Below are 12367 nucleotides of genomic sequence, written 5' to 3' on the forward strand. Positions count from 1 at the left end.
GCTCAGTATTATCCCTCTATCTCCTCCTTGGTCAGCCATGAGGCTGGACACCATAAATAGGGCCCTGTGTAAATCACATTTTCGTGGAGGGCATGGAAATGGAGAAAATGCCCTGAAACCATGATCTTTTACATATTTTTCCTTACAATTGACTAAATGTACTTGTCAAATTCATTCCTTACAAACTGTTGGGAGTTTTCTAAAAAAAAAAAAGAAAAAAAAGGGATTTATACAGGGCCTTAAACATAAGGATGTCCTTCCTAGAGACAATTCCTAGAGACATTGGTCTGTCTTCTGTCATTGTAACCACATGCCTTGCCCACTGAAGTCATTGGGATTTCTTTATATTTACTATACTTGGGTCTCTATCGTCCTTCCACGGTTCCTTATTAGATTTCTTCTCCATACACCATTCTCCTTAGCCAGTTCATACGGAACATAAATTTGCATCATACCTGATGCTCAGAAAGAGAGCTTTGAAGAGCATGCAGAGAACCAGATAGTCCAGCTTCCGTTTCTTCAGACGCACACACATTTCATGGGCTCGATAGCCTGTGGAGAAAACAAATGTGTTAAGTGTCTCTCCCTTAATACTGACACCTTCTCTTCACAGTATATGATGAAAGTAGACTTACCTAATTGAATAGATAGGGGCAGGTTACCCAAGCAGAGCTTCATATAGGCCAGTGATTGTGCTAATTTAACTGTTGTTAATAGCCCTCCTCCGATAACCTGTAGGTGAGAGCTACGCTGGATGGCCATCAGCTCATATTTCATCCATTCATCTTGGTAACCCATCATCTGGCAGCAGAGTGAGAATTCCGTATAGGATGAAATGATCTAAAATGTTCAAAACAAGAAAAAACAAGAACCTGAAACTGTTGACTAAATCGTTATCTGGTATAGGCTCAAAAGGGACAAATGGATAAACCAAAAACCCCCACATTTCTTTGTTCCTTTTTCTCTTACAATACTGACCATTAAAAAAATTAGGATTATTAATATTAACATTTATTATGCTCATGTCTAAAGGCTCCAGTCAGGATTCCCGCCCCTCCCCCCGTGCTAGGTGTTGTACAGGCACAGAATATAAACTAGTGTAGATGAAATTAGCAATAGCTTAAAAATCAGAACCAACCTAAACTGTTACAATAAAAAAAAATGAAATTGAACCTCAGATCAACTCTTTTGGGAGGCTTAAAAAAGCTCAGTGAACTTTAATTGTTTGTCGTTTCACCACATCTCTGCCTCCCTAGTTCTTTCCAGAGGCAGAAGTGCTGCAACATGGCAAGAAAGAAGACCATGGGCATGTTTTACCATCCAAGACAGAAAGAAGCAAGGCATGCTGGAAATCTGACAAGAAAGCTGGTTTTCCATGAGATTTCCAGTCCCAGAGGCTTAGACAGTGGGAATGAGGTTCAGAAAAACATCAGAACATTGGGATGATTATCCACAGCAAGCTTTTATAGGTCAACCCATTGCTTGTTGAAATTAGATATCTGCTCCATAATAGTCAGGACTCCTCAATCCCCTTTGGGCAGGATGTGTCCTGTCACCACAGTTATTTCCAGGGCTGCTAGTTATTTCCTCTTCTTTGGGGGCAGGAGGAGAGGTTTCCTAGTGGTGATGGTGGACCCACCTGGCTCTCATCATCCGATTCCTCTGCTGAGTTCACTTTCATGAGTGCTGCCAGGCGACAGAACTTTTTGCTGTTTGTAGCAGTGTCCAGGCTGAAAAGTTGCCACAATAAGGAAAGGCAGTGGCCCTGCTGGTACAGGAAAGCTAATTTCTTCTCCCTGTCACACAAGACACATCTTTAGCCAGAGCAGATCACAGCAGCACAAAGATCTCACTATTACTACTAATTAAATAGAAAGCTGGGGTGGGAGGAGGAGGAGGCAGGATCCTGAACTGGACATTTCTTCCTCCTCCTAAGAGAGGAGGCATGGAGGATTCCAGGCAAGGAAAGGGGAATGGAAGAAGTAGCAATCGGATGATGGGGTACCAGTTGGGGGAGGGTCAGTCAGCAGAGGGGTGGCATTGTGCGGGAGGTGGATGTAGCAGCAGGGAGGTTGAGGGTACCTGTGGGCATTGGGAAGGAAGTGGGACATCTGCTTCCCCACTTTGGCTGGCTGCGGAAGGGAGCAGCACAGAAGAACCTGAGTCTGCTTTATGCAGCAATGCTGAGAACCCTCCCCCTTGCCTGGCTACTACAGATCAGCTGTTAGGCTCCAGCCAGTGGGGGATTAGCAATTGTAGCCCTGTGCCAGTAGGGGTTGCTCTGTCAGCAGAGGGGAGCAGGAAGGTCTTGGCCAGGGCATGAGGGAGCACCATTAGCTGGGTAAGACACTTCTCCCCCACCATCCCGCAAGCATGGAGGGGCACAGTTATCGGGGGGACCAGAGGGGATAGCTGTGAGGGTGATATGGGGAAAGCCATGCTGTCAACTCTCATGATAGTTGGCATTTTCTTAAAGCCCCAGCTCCTGGAGTCATGGGATCACAGAAAGCAGCAAATGAAGTGGGTATTCACCCACGAAAGCTCATGCTCCAATACATCTGTTAGTCTATAAGGTGCCACAGAACTCTTTGCTGCTTTTACAGATCCAGACTAACACGGCTACCCCTCTGATACATAGGATCACAGGAGAACTTTGGCTGCCATTTATTATTTCAAAAGAACAAGGTTCATGTTGTGAAGAAAAGCTTGAGTGACTGGTGATCTTCGGGGAAGGGAGGAGAAGCCGGAAGGGCTGGGGGAGAGGAAAGAGACTGGGGCGGGAGGCTATTTGGGGCAGAGAGAACAAGGGGGCTGGGGCAAGAGGGAGAGAAGGAATGAGTGTGGGGAAAGCAAGAGAGGAGACTGGGAACTGAAGGAGGAGAATCGTGGCATGCAGTGCACCACAAGCTGGCTTGGGGGGAGCTGTTGGGGAGTCTGGACGGATTTCACATGGAGAGAAGTCTGGAGTGGGAAGGAGGGTGAAGGCTCAGCTCACCATCTGGAGACTCCTGCAGTGTAGACTGGGAGCCTGCCACTGGGGACACTGTAGGGGGAGGCCAAAGTAGGTGTTGAGTGTTTTATTGAGGGGTATCAGATGAAAGGCAGTTATGCTAGGACACTTTGGTGATCCAGGAAGGAGGGTGGCTTCGTGGCAGGGAATTACTCTGTCCATCTGCCCCACCAATGGGGATAAGAGGTGAATGTAATGGGGGGAGGAGTTGTGTCAGCAGGAAGGGGGGTCCAGCAGAGATGGGGAAGAAGGTGAGCAGAGGAGGAGGGTGGCAGCAGCAGGGGGATATAATGACCTATGTTGGGGATTCCCGGGGAAGACATGAGACAGCCTGACTCCACCCTGGTGCCTCAACCCAAACTCCTTCATCCCACCCTTCAGGGCCTCACCTACCCCTCCTGGAATCCAGCCTTTTCCTGCTCACTTGTTTCCCCATTCCTGAAATCCCCCTGCTGGACAGTCCATCACTTCTACCTGTCCTCACTACCTCACCTTCATGCCCAAGCACCCCATCTTCAGACTCCCCTTCTCCCATCTTGCCTTAACCCTTCACCTCTGCACTTCCTCCTTTCCACTGCCCTAACCCTCACTGCCCAGTACCCCGGGCTGCCTCACTGACCTCTGCCACCAACCCCTCCCCTGCTGTTCCACCACTGCCTCCCCTCCACTGGGGTCCCTCATCTCCCCCTGCTTCCCCCTCCACAGCACCTCCCCCATTATGCATCCCACTCTGATATCTCCCCTTCCTGTGGTACCTCCATCCCCTCATGCTGATACTCCCACCGCCTCACCTCTCTCTCTATCTGCTTGAATCCCCAACAACACTATCCCGCACAGCCCAAAGGGTCTCTCCATAACACCAGATGCTTTTCCTTGCTCCCTCTGCCCCCGTTGACCCCAAAGCCCATGGCTCCCAAAAAAGCATTCCCATGATGAGGCTGGTTAGCAAGGACAGGCCAACACTTGGAAATAATGCCTTCAGCAGTAACAGGGAGCATAAAAATATTCTCAGAAACAAATGCATTTCTTTGCAATCGATTCCTGTTTTCCAAAATAAATGCTTTGCTTTAAAGTATTGTACCATTTGGAATGCATGTATCTGTAATTCCGTCTTCACTAGAGTGTGTAAACACCACTTTTTAAAGCCCCCACTCTTCACATGCTTAATTTGAAGCATGCAAGTTACATGCTTCAAATTAAGAATGTGCTTAAGTGTTTGCAGGATCAAGATCTAAATGACAACCAGGTACTAAGGTAAAATCCACCCGACTTGGTTTTACTCCAGTTCTACTTCCTACCCTTTACTGCGACTATACAAGAATTGCTGCTTCTTCTGGTGAGACGCGTGCTTTGACACTTCCAGCAGAGTCTTAAAAAAGACTCCAATCAAGGTAAATGGGAATCTTCTGTTTAATAAAATCAAAGCCTTCCTAATAAATTTCTTTGCCAAATTCATTTGGCCCATGTTATAACAGACCTGCAGAGGGGAAGGGAGAGTAAGACAAAGACTGTTTGTAACATTATCAGCCAACTGCATGCTCCGAAATGGTAGGGGTCTCAGCTGCCATTTTCTAGCATGACATCAATGCTAGAGCCAAAGGCGGAGGTGGGTTGGGTTAAACGTCATCAAAACTATTGTGTCCTCCACCCCTCATTTAAGATAACTGTGAGAGACAACTCAATGGCCTCACCTAAGCCAAAGGGGGCATGCGAGCCCATCCAGTAGTTTGGACTTTTAGTTTCGGATGAGGTTGTATGGACATAGGAGGGCGACACAGGAAACCTGCAATCATCTTCCATGGATGGCCCCAACCAGATACATAAAAAGGTTCCGTAATGTCTTGCTGACTCTTTACCTCACCCTTCAGGCTGTAGAAGGTAGCTTCCTCAAACTGGTTAATTACAGTCGCTCTGAGATCCACTGATTTGATCAGACTCTCTGCTGTATCCAAATTGCTAAAGGCCTTAAGCAAAGCAAACCGCAGAGAAGGGTAGGTGACCATTGTGCCACACACTTTCTCCAACCCCACCACCCACTGAAGAGAAAGGGCTGGATTCTTCGGTCTGCTACGGCCACTGCAAGCAGCCAGAGATGGCCAGTGGAGAATCCCCTCTTCGCAGGTGGAGGCAGCAATGTGTCTCCTGCCCCCATCCTCCCACACCCTGTGGCAGGGGAAGGAGGGTGTTCTATGGGCAAGGTGTGAGCAGAATGGGGTCATGGCAAAGCTTTACGCCTGATCTTCCACTGATAGAAGCCTAAGCTAGGGCTGCCCTCGTGCCCAAGGCAACACGGCACTGAATCACGGAGCTGCGGCTGTGCACCCCGTTTCTTTGCTACCCTAGCTGTGCTCACGCAGCGGTGAATCAAGCCACAAAGCAAAGGAAGCTCTCTTCACTCTGTCTAGGACAGCAACGTTGCTTTCTTTCCCCTTGGAGTAACCCAGGAGCTGCTGGAGCTGCCTGCAGAGCTGGGACATAATGCCCATGGGTTTCTTTGGCTGAATGTATGGAGGAAATGTAGTACTAAAGGACTGATGGCATTGAGTCCCAGTCACCCTTCAACTCCCTCCACCACCACCACCCTCCATGCAGCCTTGCCAATGCACCTTACTCCTGACCTGTGTACCACCTCCTCCAGGCTATTCCAGTCATAGGCCCCTTCCACAGCTCGCTAACAGAAGCACCTCATCTCTCCCATGAGCTCTCCATGGTAGACATTGCTAATTCATAGGATGATTTTTGTCATATGACTAAATGTCACCCAGAGACTATGATGGGCCTCCCAAAATAGTGTCCCTAATGATCTCCTTATCCTCCCCACCACCACCACCACCACCACCACCTCCTATGCCCCCAGCTTCTAGAGGACTGGGGCTAGTGCCCTAAACCACCATGCCTTTGAACATTCCTCACTCCCCTCCCACTACTATATTTACTATACTAGGGGGGTTGGGTGAAACCGCCTGGAGGCTGGTGCTTTTGATAGCCAGCCTTCACTCCGGACAAATGTGTAAGGCACTCAGCTCTTTTCTGGAACAGACAGCCAAAGCAATAGGAGCCTCCCCCAAAACGCAGGCCACGGGCAAAACTGGAGCAGGAGTTGATCCATGTGACCTAAGCAGTTTCCTGGGAGTCTGATAACAAAAATAGGGCTTGGGATTGACTGGACTGCACAGGCGTGTGTGGGTGTGAAACATCACAGAAAGACCCAGAGAAGGCAGCAGAAAGCCAGGACAGCCACACAAGGACTTGTAGCATGACCCTGAGAAAAAGGTGCGGGTGTGAGAGCGAGAGCGTTTGGGCAGAGTGCTGTCTGGAAAGAAGCTTGAATCTGTGAGCAATTAACTGTCTCCAACTGTTTGAGTCCTACAGTGTTCAGGGAAACAGAACTTTATGTTCATTCCTTGTAAATCAGGAGGACTGCATCAATGAAATGCCTGGCTCAGTTTCTCCTTCTAACAGAAACAACCCACAGGATCCCAAATTTTGACTAAAAGCTCAGATCAAAAGAGGTAATAATATTAAGCCGTATGTATGCTTGTAATCTTTCATGTGCTATGTCTGTGACATTAAAATCCTGTGCCACAGCTCAGGGTCTCTAGCAAAGTAGGAAGGAGCGGCAAGGGAAATGTAGGGCCTAACACTACCATTCTGAAAGAACCAAAGAACATGTGTTCCTAGATGAAATCTGGGATAGCCTGCTAATATGGGGAGAAGTAAAAGGGAGACCAGTGGAAAGGACATGAACTCGCATGGGCTCAAGGGAGCAAAGCAGCTCACCATGTAGTTGTTTGACAGATGTAAGTAAGCAGCTGCACACTCCAACAAGTAATACAAGGCTCTGGCATATTCTCCCATCGCCATGCAGTGCCGGGCCAGGGGCACAAAAACAGACTCCACGATCTCTTCACATTCGCAGGATCCCAAGCGCCTGATCTTCTCCCGACCCCTGTCAGACTGCTGAATGATCTCATCCAGCCTCTCCAGAAACTCCCTCTCTATCTCTTCAGCTCTGGCCGGAGACAAGATGGCAGAAAAGGGGGAGGATTCCCATGTCACAAGGCTTTCTTGTGTGTCTGCGTGTGGGGTGTTTGGTAGAATTCACAGTTCTAATTCCCCGGTGCTGTTTTTATGTTGTTCTTGTGACCCAGGGGACAGTGCTCTCTGTCCCTAAACTCCTCGCCCCGCCTGTGCCTTTATGGCACTGTTCTGGAGGAAGGCTATGGCATTCCTTTATGCAGGGCAAGTTTAAGGCAATCTGCAGCTCTTGGCACACCCCCACATGGGGTCTTGTGGCCACTAGAGGGTGGACATGTGGCGATGCTCCCCCACCACCACCTCCACCAGACATGGCAGAGCCCCCCTTCTCCCTGGGCCATGCCCTGTCTGCTGTGGGGTGGGCTCAGGCAGCTTCCTCCCTAGCTACAGTGACTGCTGCTCCCCTGCAGGCTCAGGCAGATGTCACATCCCTGTATCAGTTACTTTCCCTTCTCTTTTTTCACGTTCTTTTTTTGCAAGGGCTGGAACCAGATTTCTTTAAAATGAAAGCTAAGATGCAGACGTCATTGCAGGGTTTCTGGACGGAGTCCAGGCCCACAGCACAAGCCTGTGACGTTAGCCAGCCTTGGCACCCTGTGCTTTTGGCCAGGATGCAGGCAGCCCTTTCCCTGCCTCGCTTGAGAAGACAGAATTTCATTGCCTCTGACAGCACCAGCACCTAATCCCTCCTAAACAGAATAACCTAAACCATTTCATTCTGGAGAGCTTCCTGTCTCTTAACACGCCAGAGAGAAAGCGGAGCACAAAAGTTGGCTAAAATGTACCTGACTGAACAGCAGTTCTACAAGATAACTTTGTAAGCAGGCCTGAGTATCTTACCTTGGATAGAAAAGAAATGTGACCTAACTGATTAAACTGTATCTCCTGCCCTTGGTTTATCCGCAGCAGGACTGTGAACCATAGCTGGCCCAGACAGTATGAAGCTTTCATGACTATCTGTCTTTCCCAAGCAGGACCTTGAAAATGTGAATTGAGTGTAAACAGATGGAGAGATGCCTGCCTGAGTCTGCAGAGAGCCTGAAACAATCATTCTGAGAGTGTGTTTTGCCGCATCCATCTCAACCAGGGCTCCATCAACTCTGCTCTTCCATGGCTGCGCAAGTTGCCATTTTTCCAGAATGCCACAGAAACCACCATTTCTGCCATGGAATTCACTGTTGAATTCACTGTTTTGCTGCATTCAGGCACTCATCATTTTATCTTCCTGACCTGCCAGCAGCTACCTCTTGCTCTGCAGATTTCCCCACGACAGAGAGTTATTTCAGTGTACGCTCCCTGTATGGTTCCATGGAACCAGGGAATGGGGAAAACGCTAAGTCCATGGAACAACACAGGCTGGTGAGCTAAGCAGGCTGGAGAACGGTACAACAGCCAAGATCTGAAAAGATGAGACACTAAGCCAGCTCCCAGATTCCCACTTCCCTGGCATCCACAGGGGAAGAAGGATCTGGGCCAGGCTGGGGCAGGAGCTAAGGTTTGGGCTGTGGAGCCAGGCCACCCAGAGGGTGTAATGAAAAATCCATTCGGACTGTTGAAAATAAATAAATTCTACTGCAAGAATGTTTAGCTATGAGCCACAGGGGATGGGGGGAGAGTGAGTGGGAATGAAGGGCATTTCCCAGAGAGAGACAGAGAGTAAATTAATGCTGCTGTAGAATGTAGGAAACCCATTGTGCCATGGAATACATGGGGCCCTGACAGTAGGCATGTTCCATTCTAAGAGAGTCCCTCACACCATCCAAACTCCCAGTCTCCGTGGGTATCTTGCCCCCCATTTGGTAATGTCTTCTCCCACAGGTAGCAGCCAAACCCATATATTCCACTCACAACCTCTGGAGCCCCTAGGAATCTATTTCTTTGTAAGTGGTCTGGTGAATGAAGACTTTGTTCCCGTACTTAAGATTTTCCTCTGGCAACATCTTGTGTTTCTTTAGTGCCTTTACAGTCTCTGGAAAGAAAAGCAACCACTGATTCAATGCCACATCATATGTCCTGGAATAAAAGCCGATTTTTACCATTCTCTAGCACTAAGATAATGAGATGAAATTCCATAACATAGCGAATGTCTTCACTGCAGACTTAGTGTGTGACATACCAGGCCAGGAAACTCCAGAGGCCACAGTTAATGGGAAGAATCCCACCCACCCAGAAATCCTCCAAATGTCGACAGCTTAAAGAGGAGAAACACTCACTACTCCCAAAAATGTTCTTTATGGTCCAGCTCTTTAGCTAGTGTAAATCAGCATAGCTCCATTGATGTCAGCAGAGCTACACCCATTTATACCAGTATATGATCTAACCCAGTGGTTTTCAACCTATTTACCATTGTGGACTGCATATGTGGCCCACAATGTGTTATGTGGGCCACATCCAATACTACCTCTATGGCCCTGAGGATGTCACATGGCCTGCAGCTCTGTGCTGATTGGGCCACAGGTGGCCTGCAGGCCGCAGGTTGAGAACCATTGGGTGGAGTTTTTTGCCCAAACTTGTTAGTCCATAATGCACTTCATCAAACTGTTAAAGGTTCTTTTCAGCGCAGCATTTTAGGCTTTGGCTACACTAGCACTTTTGTTGGCAAAACTTTTGTTGGTCGGGGGTGTGTGAAAAAACACACAGCGACTGACCAGGGCCGGCTCTAGGTTTTTTGCCGCCACAAGCAAAAAAATTTTGGCTGCCCCACATCCCAGCCCTGGGCTCCCCCCCTGCCCACCGGTGCCCCCCCCGCCACCCTAGCACTGGGCTGTCTCTTCCCCCACACCCACCCACACCCCCTGCTGCCCCAGCACTGGGCTCCCCACCCCCAAACATGAGATCCGCTACCAGCACATGGTGGCCAAGCCCTGGCCCAGCCACGACTCCATCCCCATGTGGATGGAGCTGCTGGGCAGCATGGAGTGGGAATACTTCCAGGTGGCAGTGCGGCTGCGGGGCAGCACGGAGAACACGGCTCCCTCCCTGGGCTTTGAGGTGCTGCTGGTGGCCGAGGTGGATCAGTTCATGCTCACCACCCTCACCCTTGACATGCTGGCAGCCGAGGACCTGGAAAGCCCCCTAGACCTGCTGCTCTTCAGCCTCACCATGCCCTGGCCCAGCCCCGGCAGGCAGAAAGGTGAGGATCTCCGGCTGCGGGGCTACCTGCTCAGCACCGACGAGCCCAGCCGGCCGCTCACCTGCTCACACACTCCAGTAGCCTCTCTCGCCACCGCAGCCCAGGCTCGGCTCCAGGGGACCCCGCTTCCATCCCTCCCCAGCTCCTCACACACTCCTGTGGCGGTGGCGAGAGGGGCTCCCGGAGTGTGTGAGTAGCCGGGGAGGGAGGGAAGTGGGGACCGGGATGCAGGAAGGAAGGAGGGGTCCTGCTGCCACTCTGAATCTCCCCAAGGCGGCTTGGCAGGGTACGGCCGGGCTGGGCAGGGGGCGCAGATCCCGGCTTGCATGCTGACAGGGCGAGTGGCTTTTTGCTATTCCAAGCAAAAAAAAGGAAGGGGAGCGGGGCGGAGTGCCGCCCCTTAGAAAGTGCCCCCCAAGCACATGCTTGGAGGGCTGGTGCCTAGAGCCGGCCCTGGGACTGACATAAGTTTCACCAACAAAAGCGCTTGTGTGGACAGGACTATGCTGGTGGGACAGCATCTCCTGCCGACATAGCTACTGCTGCTTATTGGGGGTGGTTTAATTATGCAGCTGGAAGAGCTCTCTCCCCCAGCATAGAGCGGCTACATGGGAAACCTTACAGCAGTGCAGCTGCAGCGGTACAGATGTGAGATGTGCCATTGTAAGGTCCCTAGTGTAGACATAGCCTTAGTTAGTCAGAGTGAAGGGGGAGAAATTCACTTCCCTCTAGCCACCTATTTTTGTTTGTTGCTTTCTTTTAAACAGTATTTTTCACTCCTGAATTTTTCAGGCTAATATATGATGCTGAGGAGCCCAATTTTGCTCTGTTACAAAGATGCAACCCCCGTTAAAATCAGTGGAAGTCCTATATTTAATAAAGCTGTGATTTGAGCTAGACACACACAGTTCTGTTTGGGTTAGAAGCTTAGATTTGGTCTTTAATTTCTCACTGCTGCACTGACTGAGTCTAAAAAAAACCCATGGGTGGTCTGTTACATTCCAGGAAGATAAGCTTGAATTTACCTTTCTCAAAGTCTTGTGGAAGTAATAACTCTAACTTCTTGGAGAAAGTAGAAGTAGTGATGTCTGAAATTCAGAGAACAAGGGAGAAGGCATATCTAAGGGTGCTTGCTGCACAAATCCTTTGTTCAAGACAAATGGTTCTTGTACATGCTGCCTACATAGAGAATAATCTTTACCGGCATTGGGGACCATGAAAATTTCAGGAGATGGCTGTCTGGACACAGAGATCCTAGTCAAGGGTGCACCTGCTCAACATGAAAAAGAATCGAATAAAGTTCCTCTGAAAAGCCACTGTAGAGTGATCATCTGCCTTTGCTTATTGGAAAGAGAGTTTTATGAGCTTTCATCGCGATCCCAGTCTGCAGCTGAGAAAAAGAGTGCTGCCTCTATGAAAGTGGCTACCATCCCAATAGACGTGCCATTGGACATTAGCCATTTTCTGTTGTATTCTTTTATACATGACGACTTGAACACTCCCTTCATTTCTTTCTACAAAAGGACCACAACCAGCATAGTATGACTGTCTTTTGTATGACATGTTAAACTCAGGTACCAACCATTATGGTCATGAAAGATTTCATAGCACTTTTCTCAAAAGTTAGAGATGGCAACTGTGATGTTCTGATCTAATTTCTTTGTGGAAATGTACATTCGACTCCATAAACACTTTTCGGAGTGTGATTTGAAATAGTCATTCCTTCCCTCCTACTCCTTAAAATACCCTGCTGGGTAATGTTGCTGATACAGAGTAGTTGCAGTACTCCACCCTAGAGATGGCTGCATTTCTTGGTGGGTGAGTAATCCATGTTTAAAGACACTGTATAAATACTGTAGGAAGTTTTACTGTCTTTTCAGTGCCCTGTTTGGCCCTGTTTTATTACCACAATAAGCGTAATGCCCCTACTCCATTTGTTACATTCTTAGACCTGGTGCGATGAACAGCTCAGTGGGATAGTGGAGAATATATAGAGAGAGAGAGGTCTAATTATTATCACAAAACACCGCCACACACAGTACCTCTAATCCACCTAACTCCTCTTTTCATTAAGAACTAAATGTCCAGTTCTTTCACAGAGTCCGTGCGAAGCTGTACCTACATTAACATACTAGGTCAAATTCATTGTAGTCCAACTCCATTGAAGCAGGCTTACTCTTCTCTTA

General features: G+C 48.8%; 1 protein-coding gene across 1 annotated transcript in view; it reads right to left on the bottom strand.

Annotated features, from left to right (window-relative positions):
• Window positions 1-12367, bottom strand: part of ADCY10 (adenylate cyclase 10) — a 78407-nt gene that overhangs the window by 13867 nt on the left and 52173 nt on the right. The window contains exons 22-30 of the mRNA XM_050962977.1: window positions 11207-11269; window positions 8966-9017; window positions 6791-7022; window positions 4867-4974; window positions 4309-4487; window positions 2996-3043; window positions 1640-1796; window positions 636-840; window positions 456-552 (exon numbers count right to left, since the gene is read on the bottom strand). Of these exons, the coding sequence (XP_050818934.1) occupies window positions 456-552; window positions 636-840; window positions 1640-1796; window positions 2996-3043; window positions 4309-4487; window positions 4867-4974; window positions 6791-7022; window positions 8966-9017; window positions 11207-11269 (1141 nt within the window). The remainder of the gene's footprint in view (window positions 1-455; window positions 553-635; window positions 841-1639; window positions 1797-2995; window positions 3044-4308; window positions 4488-4866; window positions 4975-6790; window positions 7023-8965; window positions 9018-11206; window positions 11270-12367) is intronic.

This window comes from Gopherus flavomarginatus, chromosome 7 (genome assembly GCF_025201925.1).
Source record: "Gopherus flavomarginatus isolate rGopFla2 chromosome 7, rGopFla2.mat.asm, whole genome shotgun sequence".
In the NCBI taxonomy this organism is placed as follows: Eukaryota; Metazoa; Chordata; order Testudines; family Testudinidae; genus Gopherus; species Gopherus flavomarginatus.